The sequence below is a fragment of the Lipomyces tetrasporus genome (genome assembly GCF_029532465.1).
Source record: "Lipomyces tetrasporus strain NRRL Y-64009 chromosome Unknown POJ06scaffold_6, whole genome shotgun sequence".
NCBI lineage: Eukaryota > Fungi > Ascomycota > Lipomycetes > Lipomycetales > Lipomycetaceae > Lipomyces > Lipomyces tetrasporus.
Genome location: NW_026611601.1, coordinates 93,887 through 106,205, shown reverse-complemented (window position 1 = coordinate 106,205; position 12,319 = coordinate 93,887). Strand labels below are relative to the sequence as shown.

At 48.4% G+C, this 12,319-nt stretch overlaps 3 protein-coding genes across 3 annotated transcripts; 2 read left to right on the top strand and 1 right to left on the bottom strand.

Moving 5' to 3' along the window:
- Positions 1 to 192: 192 nt before the first annotated feature.
- On the top strand, positions 193 to 693 carry POJ06DRAFT_281778 (uncharacterized protein; the record flags this gene model as incomplete). Its single annotated transcript, XM_056189975.1, has 1 exon — positions 193 to 693. The coding sequence occupies one exon, from the start codon at positions 193 to 195 to the stop codon at positions 691 to 693; it is 501 nt and encodes a 166-aa protein (XP_056043004.1).
- A 5,046-nt stretch (positions 694 to 5,739) lies between these two features.
- Positions 5,740 to 7,135, bottom strand: POJ06DRAFT_112607 (NADP-dependent oxidoreductase domain-containing protein). Its single transcript, XM_056184099.1, has 2 exons — positions 6,637 to 7,135; positions 5,740 to 6,575 (listed from the first exon to the last, which is right to left on the bottom strand). The coding sequence occupies exons 1-2, from the start codon at positions 7,042 to 7,044 to the stop codon at positions 6,006 to 6,008; spliced, it is 978 nt and encodes a 325-aa protein (XP_056043003.1). The 5' UTR covers positions 7,045 to 7,135; the 3' UTR covers positions 5,740 to 6,005.
- Positions 7,136 to 7,579: 444 nt separating this feature from the next.
- On the top strand, positions 7,580 to 9,302 carry POJ06DRAFT_112601 (HAD-like domain-containing protein). The gene has a single exon (XM_056184098.1). The coding sequence runs from the start codon at positions 7,803 to 7,805 to the stop codon at positions 9,282 to 9,284; it is 1,482 nt and encodes a 493-aa protein (XP_056043002.1). The 5' UTR covers positions 7,580 to 7,802; the 3' UTR covers positions 9,285 to 9,302.
- Positions 9,303 to 12,319: the final 3,017 nt, after the last annotated feature.

The following is a 12,319-nucleotide window of genomic DNA, read 5'->3' as shown; positions in this document are numbered from 1 at the left end:
CTTTGATTCAACCATCAGTCACTCTTTTCAAAAGTCTTGTTGTTCACAGTCTTTCTTTCCGTCCTTCCTTGAAGCCATCCATCACTCACTTTGAAACAGACATATTCCATCTATCAATCTTTTAGTTTGTCTTTAGAAATAGCAAAAATGATGTTCACCAAGGCTTTCGGTCTTCTCGGCTTAGTCAGCACCATGGCTGCTGCCTTGCCAACCACGCTTGAGCGCCGCGAAACCAACTCTGCCGGCGGAGGCGTTGAAATCATCAACAACATGGGCAAGGACATTTATCTCTGGTCGGTCGGCGAGTCTGCCGATGCCACCATGGTGACACTCACTTCAGGTGGAAATAAATACAGCGAATCATGGAAGACGAATCCGAATTCCGGCGGCATTTCAATCAAGATGTCTACTACCCCTGATCAATCCGATGTGTTGCAGTATGAATACACTCTCGCGTCCCCAAAAATCTACTGGGATCTCTCCTGCATCAACACGGGCAGTGGGTCGGAATTCACCGCCGCCGGCTTTGCTGTCACTTCAGAAGATAACGGCGACTGCCCTTCCGCAATATGCAAGCCTGGCGATACTGCCTGTGCTGAAGCTTATTTGGTCCCGACCGATGATCATGCCACCCACGGATGCCCGGAAACCGTCCAGATGACTCTGAACTTGGGTCCCTCAACTGCCGAGTAGTCGCTCATTACATTCACATTCGGCATGACTTTTGCTTTTGAAAACATTTCATTCTTCAAACAATCGCCATGTGCCACTGGAAAAGGGGAACACCAGACCTGGTGTCTGAACTGAACATATGACATTCGATGATCAATGATATACCAGGACCTGGCGTTGCGTTTGTATAGAGGGTGGACTCTTTTTGGGAACTTCTTGAAAATGTTAAATAGATCTTGAAACAAATTCACTAGAAAAAAAATTAAATCAACAGGACCCTTGTACCTTTGAACCTGGAGAAATCTTTTATAAAATTCCTTGTGCCATAATCTCGCTTACTTCGTCATCTTTAAAAAAGGCGTACTATGTCTTCGTTTAACTATCCCCTCCCATTTATGAAGCGTGTGAGGGAGCCTGTCGGTAAATTCGATAATAAATTGGGCAATTGTCCAAAATACCGCTGAAACTTTTTGAAATTGCGGAAATACCACTGGGTCTACCTCTGCACACCAACGGCGTGACATTTAGCAATGCAATGAACATTAGACGCTTAGGGCCGCACTATACTGCATTTGGTGCGCTTATTTATTACCCTCTTTAAAACCATCTAACTCCTGGTGCTCTTGGAGCGCTTATACGGTTATGTGAATGCCTCGCTTGGAGCGATCCAAAGGCGAAGGACGGTTTCCTGCAGCATCCTTCTATCAAGAAGGTCAATTTCCGCACCAGGATTTCTTAACAAGAGACAGTTACGTATCGCCAATGCAAGTTCTATTAACTCCTCGGCATCTTATAGGACCATCTAAGAACGGGGTAATTCAAAACTTATATTCAGGTACGTTCTTTTGAGCTTAGTATCAACCTGTAAGGCCTACCGACTACTGGCGCAAGAAAATGTTGCCACTAGCGCATTATCTCCAGTGAATAGTATTGCGCAAGCTGCCGTTCGGCGCATAGTCAAAAGATAGTATGGAATTGCGCGCCAATTAGGTTGTAGCAATTGTGAAATCATCCTTTAGCAGGAATTACAAACAAACAAATATCTTTGACTTTTATGACTTATCAGAACGCATGAAACTTTTACCATACTGCTGACTACCGTCCTTCCCCACTCCTAATCGATGACGAGGGCAAGGAATTTGCGGAGAGCGGCAAAACAACATTGAGGTGAGGGTTTAGAAGAGTGTAAACAGACTTTCAACGCTAGTACTAAAATAGAATAGCCCAAAATCAAACTTTAATACTCCGTAAGCATTGCAGATGTACCGAGCCATTTTTCAAGGGCAAGGGTTATATTCCATTAAGGAAGGTCGTCTTTACCTCCTCCACCAACGGTGTTTCGCGATGTCACTCTATATGGACCAGATGCAACAATGAGAATCGCGAGCATAGAGAGAAAATTCATTTCCGTTACAGATGGACTCAATATCAGTCCGCCCAGCGCCGTTTGAGGCTCTGCAAAGTGGTAAAAGTGGACACCTCGACCGATGGCTCTTTTTCCAGCCATGAAGCAATATTGTCTTGAATGACCAAGGTGATTATACTATCAGAAATGAAATAGACAATTCCACTATAAACCTATATAGCCGCAGTGAGATCTGTAGACAACCCGGGTTAAAATAATAACCTGGTCAACATTAACATATACAACCATTACCCGCAACCTCTTAAAGGAGGAACGCCCAGGAGAACGACTCCGACAACCCACCCGTAACAGCCCAAAGCGTTTACACATATTATCTTTGCAGGGCTGTAGGCGGATAGGCGGATAGGATATCCGCCGCGGATACGTATCCGCCATACTTTCGATTGGCGGATACAGATGGCGGATACAAATCCGCCAACCCTCACAGAGGCGGATAATCCGTATATTCTTAATTAAATTGAAAAAAAGGTCAAAATCTAACAGGGTTAGGGTCATGATTAGCCCTAACCCTTACCTTGCGTAGTCCGACAAGAGGTTATGCTAGCACTGTCGTACACGTTCACATGTAGCCGCGATCACCGACCAAATAAGTTGCGTCCGCTACAGCGAGTCCATTTAGAAAATTCAAATATCATGTTAGTGAACTTTGCGAAATTTTTGAAGAAAATAACTATCAATGCTGTTGAAAGGCGGATAAAAGGCGGATGGCGGATGCGGATATGGGAAAATTTGGCGGATATCCGCTCCGCCACAGCCCTGCTAGGTAGATAAAGTGAAGTCTGGTTGTTGGAATATGTTCCTCCTGATACCTTCATCAATCCTTAGCAGACCTCTCAAAATTCTCTTTCAAGATATGGAGCGCTGACCCTAGACCAATATTCACCTTCCAAATTCCCATCATTAAACTTTTTTTCGTCCTCAACTATCGTTCTAGCTGACCCGCTTTCGTGTCAAACACGACCAATAGATAAATGGACATTGCAAAAGAGAGCAGAAGGAGCGGCATGACTCAGCGGTCCCTGACCAAACAAAAGCTCGTCACCATCATTATGGCGAAGTACTGGTTCAGGTAATAAATTCGCCCCAACTAATCTTCTTATGCGATATGTCTTCTGTTATTGCTAACAGTTTGGCGTTGAGTTTAAGCTCTCCAGAAGATCGCCGATAACCATTGCCATGTTCTCTCCGCTATGAGGTCCATCTATGTGAGGATCAAGGTGTGTTCTTACTATACGTTACGCTAGCGGGATGGCTTGCAACAATTTATTTTAGAATATCAACTATGAGGACTCGGCGGGGGACCAGCGTGTCCTTATGTGCATTCCTGCGCCCCCGTCAGAGCCTCTGCAACCAATGAAAACCCGAGCATCCGAGCGGAAGGAACGTAGCCTGAGAGTCCGAGATCCGAGTGCTGTTCCGGCGGAGGGCTCCGACGGTTCGGCGGTCGCCGACGCAAGCACGAGCCCGTCAATAGTCGTGGCCGGTACGATACACTCAGGAACAGGCGTGTTCCTGACAATCTAGCTCTTTGAACTCCAGAACACGTTCCTTATAAACGAATTCCGGTGTCAGCCAATGACCCACGACAGCAAGGATGGAGAGATTATTTTTGCTTGTCCATACATCCAGGGCCGATAGTGATACAGGTTGAAATTAATTCACGCTTCAGATTTTCTTGACTCTCTTCGAATCTCGCAACGAGCCGGCGCTTTACCGTGCTTGCGGATTTGAGGGGTAATTCGATACCTGGCAGATCATGTAATATTTAAAATGATGGAGCATCCACGGTCGTAAAAGGTTCTGATTCTTCAACTATCCAATGCAATATGTTTTCCTCTAGTCGCTCTGCAACTGAGCTACTAGGTCTGCTGAGAAATGACGTGATATCGCTTGAAGATGTAGGAGTAGGTGCTCCAGCCTTCCGTATCCCGTGCCTTGATGAGAGATGTGTGCTCAGATTTCCTAATGACCCTTGAAGAACTGCCTCCGTAGTAGACCACGAGCGGCGACTGCACACAATCAGCTTGTCCGGGCGTTCCTTGTTAGTTGTCTTGTAGATATATGTGGTGTCGAGCTCGGTATATGGAAGTGCTCCCAGACCCACGACTTCGGTGGTATGGGCTTTCTTTGAATGACTGGCGAAAGGGAAGGACGGCTGTCAGCATCGCTTGCGAGAACTTGGGACGCAGATTCATCAGGGGATATAAGGTCATCAGGAAACGCGGCACTTGTCTGACTCACTCAAGGCGACGACAAGAACGGGATCGTGGGCCCTCGTCAGAGTCGCCTTCACTATCTGCGCCGGTATTCAGCGCATGATAATCAAGACGCCTCGCTCTAGGTCGGCGCTGTTGTGTATTCTGAGATTCAGAACTTGAGTCCATAATTTACTTTGGAAGCGAAATGATCCGATAGCTGCTTTATCACTGTCCCAGACTCCCTGTGCAAGGTCTGGAGAGAATCGAGGGACGTGAAACCAGAGGGACCAGAGGTAAGGTGATACAATAACTGGAGAAGAAGATCTTGATCCATATGAATGTCGGCCTTGTCGCCGTCTTATATATTACAGACTTCTCATTCACTATACTGTAGAAGGAATTATTTTACATCGCTCAAAATCCAGGACATTGGAGGAATTACTACTAATTCTAGCTTGTTTCCAAGCAGTTCAACCGATCACAGGATTGGGATCCAACCTATGGCGAATTAAAAGCGAGAAAGGAACAGGACACAAGGCAAATATTTGCATATGCTAGGTCCACCTTTGGACCAAGTGCGATAGGTAAGGGGTAGCCAATATAAATCCACAACCGAGACCACATCTCCGGATATCGTCATTCGATAATGGCAAAAACCGCGCAAAAAGAGAACATAAGCGAATACATATGCAGGATCCGGTTCAGGACCGCAGCGATAGGCAAGGTGGAGCGAATATTAATATTAATCTACCATCGATATCTATCACTTCCCCGGATCCGGCCACTCGATACAGCGGCTCAGAAGCTGCGCTACGAATGCTGGACTACTACGTCAAACTACTGCGTAAACTTAGTTGCTCATTATGACTATCCATTATCGCCCCTTTTCTCCATTTTTCAATTCTCACAGCCTTAGTTACATCATTGACGTAGCCACCCAACCAACCGTTAAGACGGGTTAGTGCTGACTGATCCGCGATGGGGAAAGTGAAACAGAAATCGGTGAGAACACACAGACACATGCCTGCGCGGTATGTACCTCCGGAGGAAACCCCACAGATCGACTCGTTACATACGTAAGGTAAAACGGATCACCAGGATCACAAGCGATGAACGATGATGGCCATGTACTACTGGCAGAAGGTGCGTACTCCGCAGCAGCCCCCTCGGACAACATTGGTGGATACGTGCAGCGTTTTCTTCGGAATGCTGGACAGAAGTGGTCAAGGTATTGACGAGAAGATTCTCTTGTTCCAGCGTCTCTCCGAAGCGTGGGATACAGCTGCACGATGATGAGTAATATAAAAGTTAGAGTAAGAACCGTAGTCGATCATCCCTTGGCTTTCGGTAAAAGAACGACGATAGTTCAACATGACGGGAAGTTTTGACGCTTGCCGGGGCACATGATTCTACTATTTCTTTTGGTCCTGAGGAATGGTGGAAGGACTAATGAAGAATGAAAAGATGACCTTCAATTAATGCATGACCCTGAAATTCCTAAGATTGTATTGTCGAAAAGATCCCTCCCCCCACGTCCCAAAAGGTGGAGGAGGACAAACCCCCCCGCGATTTCGGGCTGATAAGATGATACTGCCCCCTTTAACGTGGCCAACATCAACCGCCAAAGGCCGTCCAATACACAAAGTCTTGAGTAGCACCCCCTTTTTGATAGTCGTTAAGCCTCATGAAATAGTTTATAAAGAAAATCTTCACACGGAAATCGCCGCCTTGGACTCCTCGGGCCACACATCGTAGCCAAAGGTATCTTTCATGTTGACGAAGCGGAAGTGGCGCCCGTCGGCCACCTGGTTGACGGCCTCGAAATCCTCGTCCGACAGGTCGATGCTCTGGAAGTTGGACTCGATGCGCGCCGGGTTGGAGCTCTTGGGCAGCAGGACGTACCCGCGACGGAGACCCCACGCGATCAGCAGCTGGGCGAAGGTGTAGCCGTTCTTCTGGGCCACCTCGTTGAGCGTCTTGTTCTCGCTGACCTTCTCGCCCGTCGTGGGCACCTGGTTCTGGGAGCCGAGCGGCGAGTAAGCTTGGGGGAGGATGCCGTTCTTCTCCAAGTAGTCGACCAGCTCTTTGTTGGGGAGAAACGGATGGATTTCGATCTGGTTCACGTGTGGCTTCACCTTCGCGAAGGACAGCAGCTGCTCGAGACCCTTGATCGTCCAATTCGACACGCCGATGGCGCGCGCCTTGCCTTCCGCGTAGATCTTCTCCATGGCGCGCCAGGTGGGCTCCGGGTTCTCGGTCAGATCCTTGAGAATCACATACTATCAAGGAAGAAAAAGTCAGTCCGCTTTGTTGCTCAGAAGTGCTCGCAATTGTGCGTACCTTGCCATCGGGTCCGATCTTGGGCGTGCATTGATCCTCCTTCTCGGCGGCAATGGGCCAGTGGACCAGGAACAGGTCCACATAGCTGGTCTTGAGGTTCTTCAGGGAGTTGTCAATCGACCACAGGACGTCCTCGTATCGGTGCAGATGATTCCACACCTTGGTGGTGATGAAGAGGTCCTCCCGCTTGACGGATGGGTTCTCCTTCAGAAAGTCCTGGACAGCGTCGCCCACCTCGCCCTCGTTCAAGTAGTACCAGGCGCAGTCCAGGTGGCGGTATCCGACGCTCAGGGCCTTAATCACGGCGTTGTATGTCTCCCCTTTGGCGCCCTCGCTGGCGAAGGTGCCGAACCCGACACCGGGGATGGTGACGCCGTTGCTGAGCTTAAACGAGATCCCACTGGACATGGTGTGCTGTGGTCGGTTTAACGATTGATGTAGAGATGGAATCTAACGCGTGAAACGTGCAAAGAGACCGTGAAGAGGAAGAGGAAGAGGAAAGATTATTTACAGGTGGAGAGGGGTTCGATAAGTGCAATGTTGCATGGAGGGGGGTCGATCCGACTATGGGCCGTTCTGTATTGATTCCGTCAGATGTCATTCTTATTTTCCGCCACCTCCTTCCCTTTCCGACTGCCTCTGCAGCGAGACTTCCACGGAAGCATTGCTAATACGGAAAGAGCGACGGACCAGGGGCAGTGGCGTATCTGTATCCAACTTGATGAAACCACTATCTGCTCCTTGGGCAGATGAACCGGCCTTCGCTGGCGTTTCATTTTCGGGGCGTATGAAATTTCCTCGTTCCCAAGATGCGATGACGTCACGGCGCGTTCGGAAAGGAATGTGGCGACTGGGTCCGAGTTCCGACCCGACCCTAACCCTGACTATGCATACGTTTGAGAACATCGCAGTTGCCACACGGTCCACCTACTCACTATTGCGCCTTCCGTCCACGATGATCCCTAATGCGTCATCTACTGTTCCTAGCAATGAAATAAATATCTACTCCATACCCGGTTCCTGGATTTTCTATCTGTACATCCGATTCCCATTCTCTGACCTTGATCTGCCTTCCATTGCCCGAGACAACACAAGCAACTACTTCACATCTTGAAAGGAACTTCTCTACACATCACTTTTGATTTTACCGCTCACATCCCATCAATATGCCTCGTTTCGACGACTCTGACTTTGCAGCCGATCTGACTGAGGCTCGCTCTCATGGAGACGCCAGCCCCAGCACCGCGGGCCGGGGTTCCATCACCATCCCAGGGGATGGTCGCCGGGACAGTGAGGTGGTCGAGGTGCCTGCGACCCGCAGCTCGATCAGCGATGCTTCTCAATTCATGCACAGCCTGAGCCTATCGCCCTCTATGCGTGACCATCGCGGCTCCCGCAACTCGTTCGGTACTTCGCTGCCCATTCCCCGCTCCCCACGCTCCCCACGCGCGTCTCGTACTCGTCTTTCCTCAGTGGTCACCACCGACGACCGGGAGGGCATCTCTGCCGCCGTGTCTCGCGAAATCCTGGCCTCGCAGCTCCAGGACATGGCCAAGGAGAAGGTCGAGGCCGCCAAGAACATGGCCTTCGCTTTCGACATCGATGGTGTGCTCGCCCATGGCAACCACCTTATTCCTGAAGCTCGTGAGGCGCTGAAGATGCTCAACGGTGACAACGAGCTCGGGATCAAGATTCCCTACATTCTGTTGACCAACGGCGGTGGGAAGACCGAAGAATCTCGGTGCGACCAGCTGTCCGAAATCTTGGGCGTGCCCATCTCCACCGACCAATTCATCCAGTCACACACCCCGATGAGTGCTCTGTCCGAGTACCACGAGACGGTGCTCGTCGTGGGCGGTGAAGGCTTCAAGTCTCGGGATGCTGCCGAGGCGTATGGTTTCAAGCACGTCTACACTCCGAAGGATATCCTCGCGTGGGACCCGACCATCTCGCCTTGGCGACACTCCGCGGAGGAGGATCGCGTCGGCGCACGCCCTACGGACTTCTCCAAAGTCAAGTTCGACGCCATCCTCGTGTTTGCCGACTCCCGTGACTACGCCACCGACATGCAGATCATTATGGATCTTCTCTTGGCAGAGAACGGTCAGCTCTTGACCCGGGCCAAAGACCCGATCTCGTCTCGCATTCCCATCTACTTCTCACACGGGGACCTGGTCATGCCGACTGACCACAAGGGACCTCCTCGGATGACCCAAGGTGCCTTCCGCATTGGAGTCGAGGCCATGTACAAGGGTCTGACTGGAGTTGACCTGGGACGGGTCATATACGGCAAGCCTGAATTGGCTACGTACAAGTACGCCGACGAGGTGCTCAAGGCCTGGATGGAGGAGATCCACAACGAGACCCGAATTCCGGAGAACATCTATATGATCGGTGACAATCCGGCGTCCGACATCATCGGTGGTAACATGTACAACTGGAACACTTGCCTTGTGCGGACCGGTGTTTTCCAGGGCAAGGAGGGTGAGAATGACCCCAATAGCCCGGCTAGCATGGGTACCTTCAACCACGTATTGGATGCTGTCAAGGCTGGCGTTCGCAAGGAACTGGGCAAGGAATTCAAGTTCAAATGGAACGAGAAGGTCAATCCTGTTCTCCACGAGGAGGGCATCTCCGCTGTGGAGTAAAACAGTGTCCTTCGACTACGGAAAAGCAACAACACGTCACGAATTTTTTTTCTCAAATCGGGTTTTGCAGGCGTTTTGTCCACCGGTGGTCCAGATGACCCCGCTTCTGGTTTGGATTATTTTTGCATGACTGCATGGATATGCTATCATGATAGACTTCTTTTCCTTTTTCATGATCACTAGTTTGTTTAACGAATCAACATCCATACAAAGCACGAGGATTCGTCCTGTCGGACTCGGAGGTCAATTCCTGTCAGAATTTTTCCCTTCAGATTGTAGAAAAGTATGAGCGACTGATCGATCCAAGCGAGTTGCGATGGTGGATGTGTTGTCGCCATTTATCACTCAGGCCGTGTGCACGACGTACCAATGATGGCGATAAAATTAAATTGGTCAATCTAGGAGTTCAAATTGATAGCTATTTTACTACGTCACCGTCTGATTGTAAGCAGAAGGCATTTTGGATGCTGGTGAGCTGAATGACAGGACCCAGAATAGTGTTTTGTGGTGGAATTTTACCCATTAGCGTGTTTTGGATTGTGACCGGTTCGCATGTGAAATACGTTAACCCTAATCTTTCCTGCGGTTGACCATGGTGGGATCTGTTTCTGACCCAATCATCGGGATTCGCTCGGCATCGGCACCTCATTTTGACCCTTTTTGAATCGGTTCCTGACCGGTGGCAAATACCTTATCTTAAATTTTTTTTCTTTCCTGTTTGGCTTTTTTTTCGAAATTTGCAAAGTTGCCTCCGCCACCTTCGATCGGAGAGGGCGTCTCTCTATGCATCTATCTAATCTCAAACGGTTGCGGCTGAGATCGAACTTGCGGCCAAGCCACGCCACGCCACGCCACGGCCGCGCATGCATGACACCTTCACTAAACTACCCTGACTTATATAACTAGTGTAACTAGTTAAAAAAACCGGCTCGCAAATGGCAGCCCGACCTGGAAGGGGGCTTTCCGAGGATATGATTGGGTATTTCAATCACAAACCGGCCAGTTATCGCTTTTCTGCCCAGGGAATTGTCGGAATGATCTGCTCCCGATCTTTTGAGGAAAATTAATCGTTACATCAGTGTGCCGCTTTGACCTTGACGAGGATTATTCGGGTTGGAAACTCATTTCTTTTTTGTTTCTCGGTGAGAAATTTTTTTCCCTTGACTTTAATTAGTACCGAGTAAAGTTCGATTACACAGCGCGTTTAATTAATTATTTTGTCGTCAGCGGTTCAGGGGGCCATGGTGGCGTACGCCACGTGTTGCAACATTTCAAATTAAAGGTGCTTGACCCTGACCCTGGGAGGAGTTTCGGAGCACAGAGAATAGGAAATTTGTACATCATCTCTTGAAGAACTATCTACGGAACCAGTGACGTGGGCCACTTACATCCTATGAAGCCCGTTCGTCTAAATCATCCGCCATGCTGTTGAAAGGCGGATACATATCTGCCCACTTCAGAATGGCGGCCAACAGTCAACACGTGGTTGGAGGATTTTTACGAATCATTTGACAGTACCGCCGTGGAGGAAGGGGTAAGGGAAAGAAACGCAATTATCATCATGTGTTTTGCTCAAGCCAGAACAATATAGGTGAAAGCAGTGAAATGTCGGCTGCTTGTTGGGTAAGTCTTGGCCAGTGTGTGCAGTAGTGTGATATTACCATATATGACTTCCTTCTGTCAAACCAATACGTATATGATATGAGTTCATTTAAACTCATATAATATGAGACTGATATCATATGATGTCATATATGGTAATATATATGACAATATGAATCATGTGATCAGCAATTTTATGGGAAAAAACAAATTCCTTAATTTACTGCAAGGATACGTTATTCAACGGGGCCTTTCGACCTTTGAATATGTTAGGGTTAGGGCTAACCCTGACGCTGGCTTCTTTCCTCCTCAGCGCCTTAAAATCAAGGGTGGTTCTACGATTAAACACAGATAAGGGCAAGGGTTTCGAAGTCATATATGGTCATATATGCTCATATCACCCAACGCCATATCATATCATATCATATGGGTTCGTCTAAACCCATATCATATCATATCAAACCCATATGATACGATATCATATGTATTACTATATGGCTCACACTACTGCACACACTGGTCTTGGCGTGGGTACGTCATTTACTGAGTGGGCAGAAGGTGGTAACGTTCGCCATAGTTCACTCAATATGTCGCATTCCGTTCAGTCGCAGTACTCTACATCTACGTCATCCGATGTGCGTCCAAATATTCGATGGTATGGAGAAATATCTCGACGCAGCTCAGAAATGTCAGCGTCAGATAGAGGTGACCGCGGAATAGAATTCATTTGGGCAGCGATATTCTGTTATCCTTGAGGAGTTGAGACTACAGGCTACTAACAAACGATGGCCAAAGCCTTCACCAACTACCCTGTACTCTGGCACAGTCACATCCGGCTTCATATCTCACATACATTCTGGTACTCCGGCCGAATCAGACTCTTCATGGCAGGGTCGGGGTACCACCCCTGAGTATGACCAACCGTCGCGATCGCAACACGTCATGGACATACGACAGGATCGAACAGTCTTACAGGGGGAGGGCAGTGCGTCAAATCCACATAGCCGTGTACAGTCATACACTTCAACGGTTAGTTTTGAAGGCATGGATACAGCTTACATATTCGAGCGGTATCCAACCATGTTTATCCATGGATTCACCGCGAACTGACTGCCCCAGGGTACAGACCCGGACTCTGCGAGGGAACCAAGTGTTGCGCAATTAATTCCAAATTCAATGGTGTTGCACAAACTACTGCTATTCCGGCATTGCATATCAGACAGAAGAGTCTGTGGTAGGGCTGTTACGAATATTCGTAAAGTGTAATTGCTAATATTATTCGCAACGAATATTCGCACGAATAATTATTCGCAAAATTTTGGGTTGCGAATAAAGCCTGCGAATATTATTCGCAACAATTTTCGATTGCGAATGAATTATTCGCTAAAACTTTGCGACGCAATATTCGCAATTCGCAAATTATTGAGTAGTTA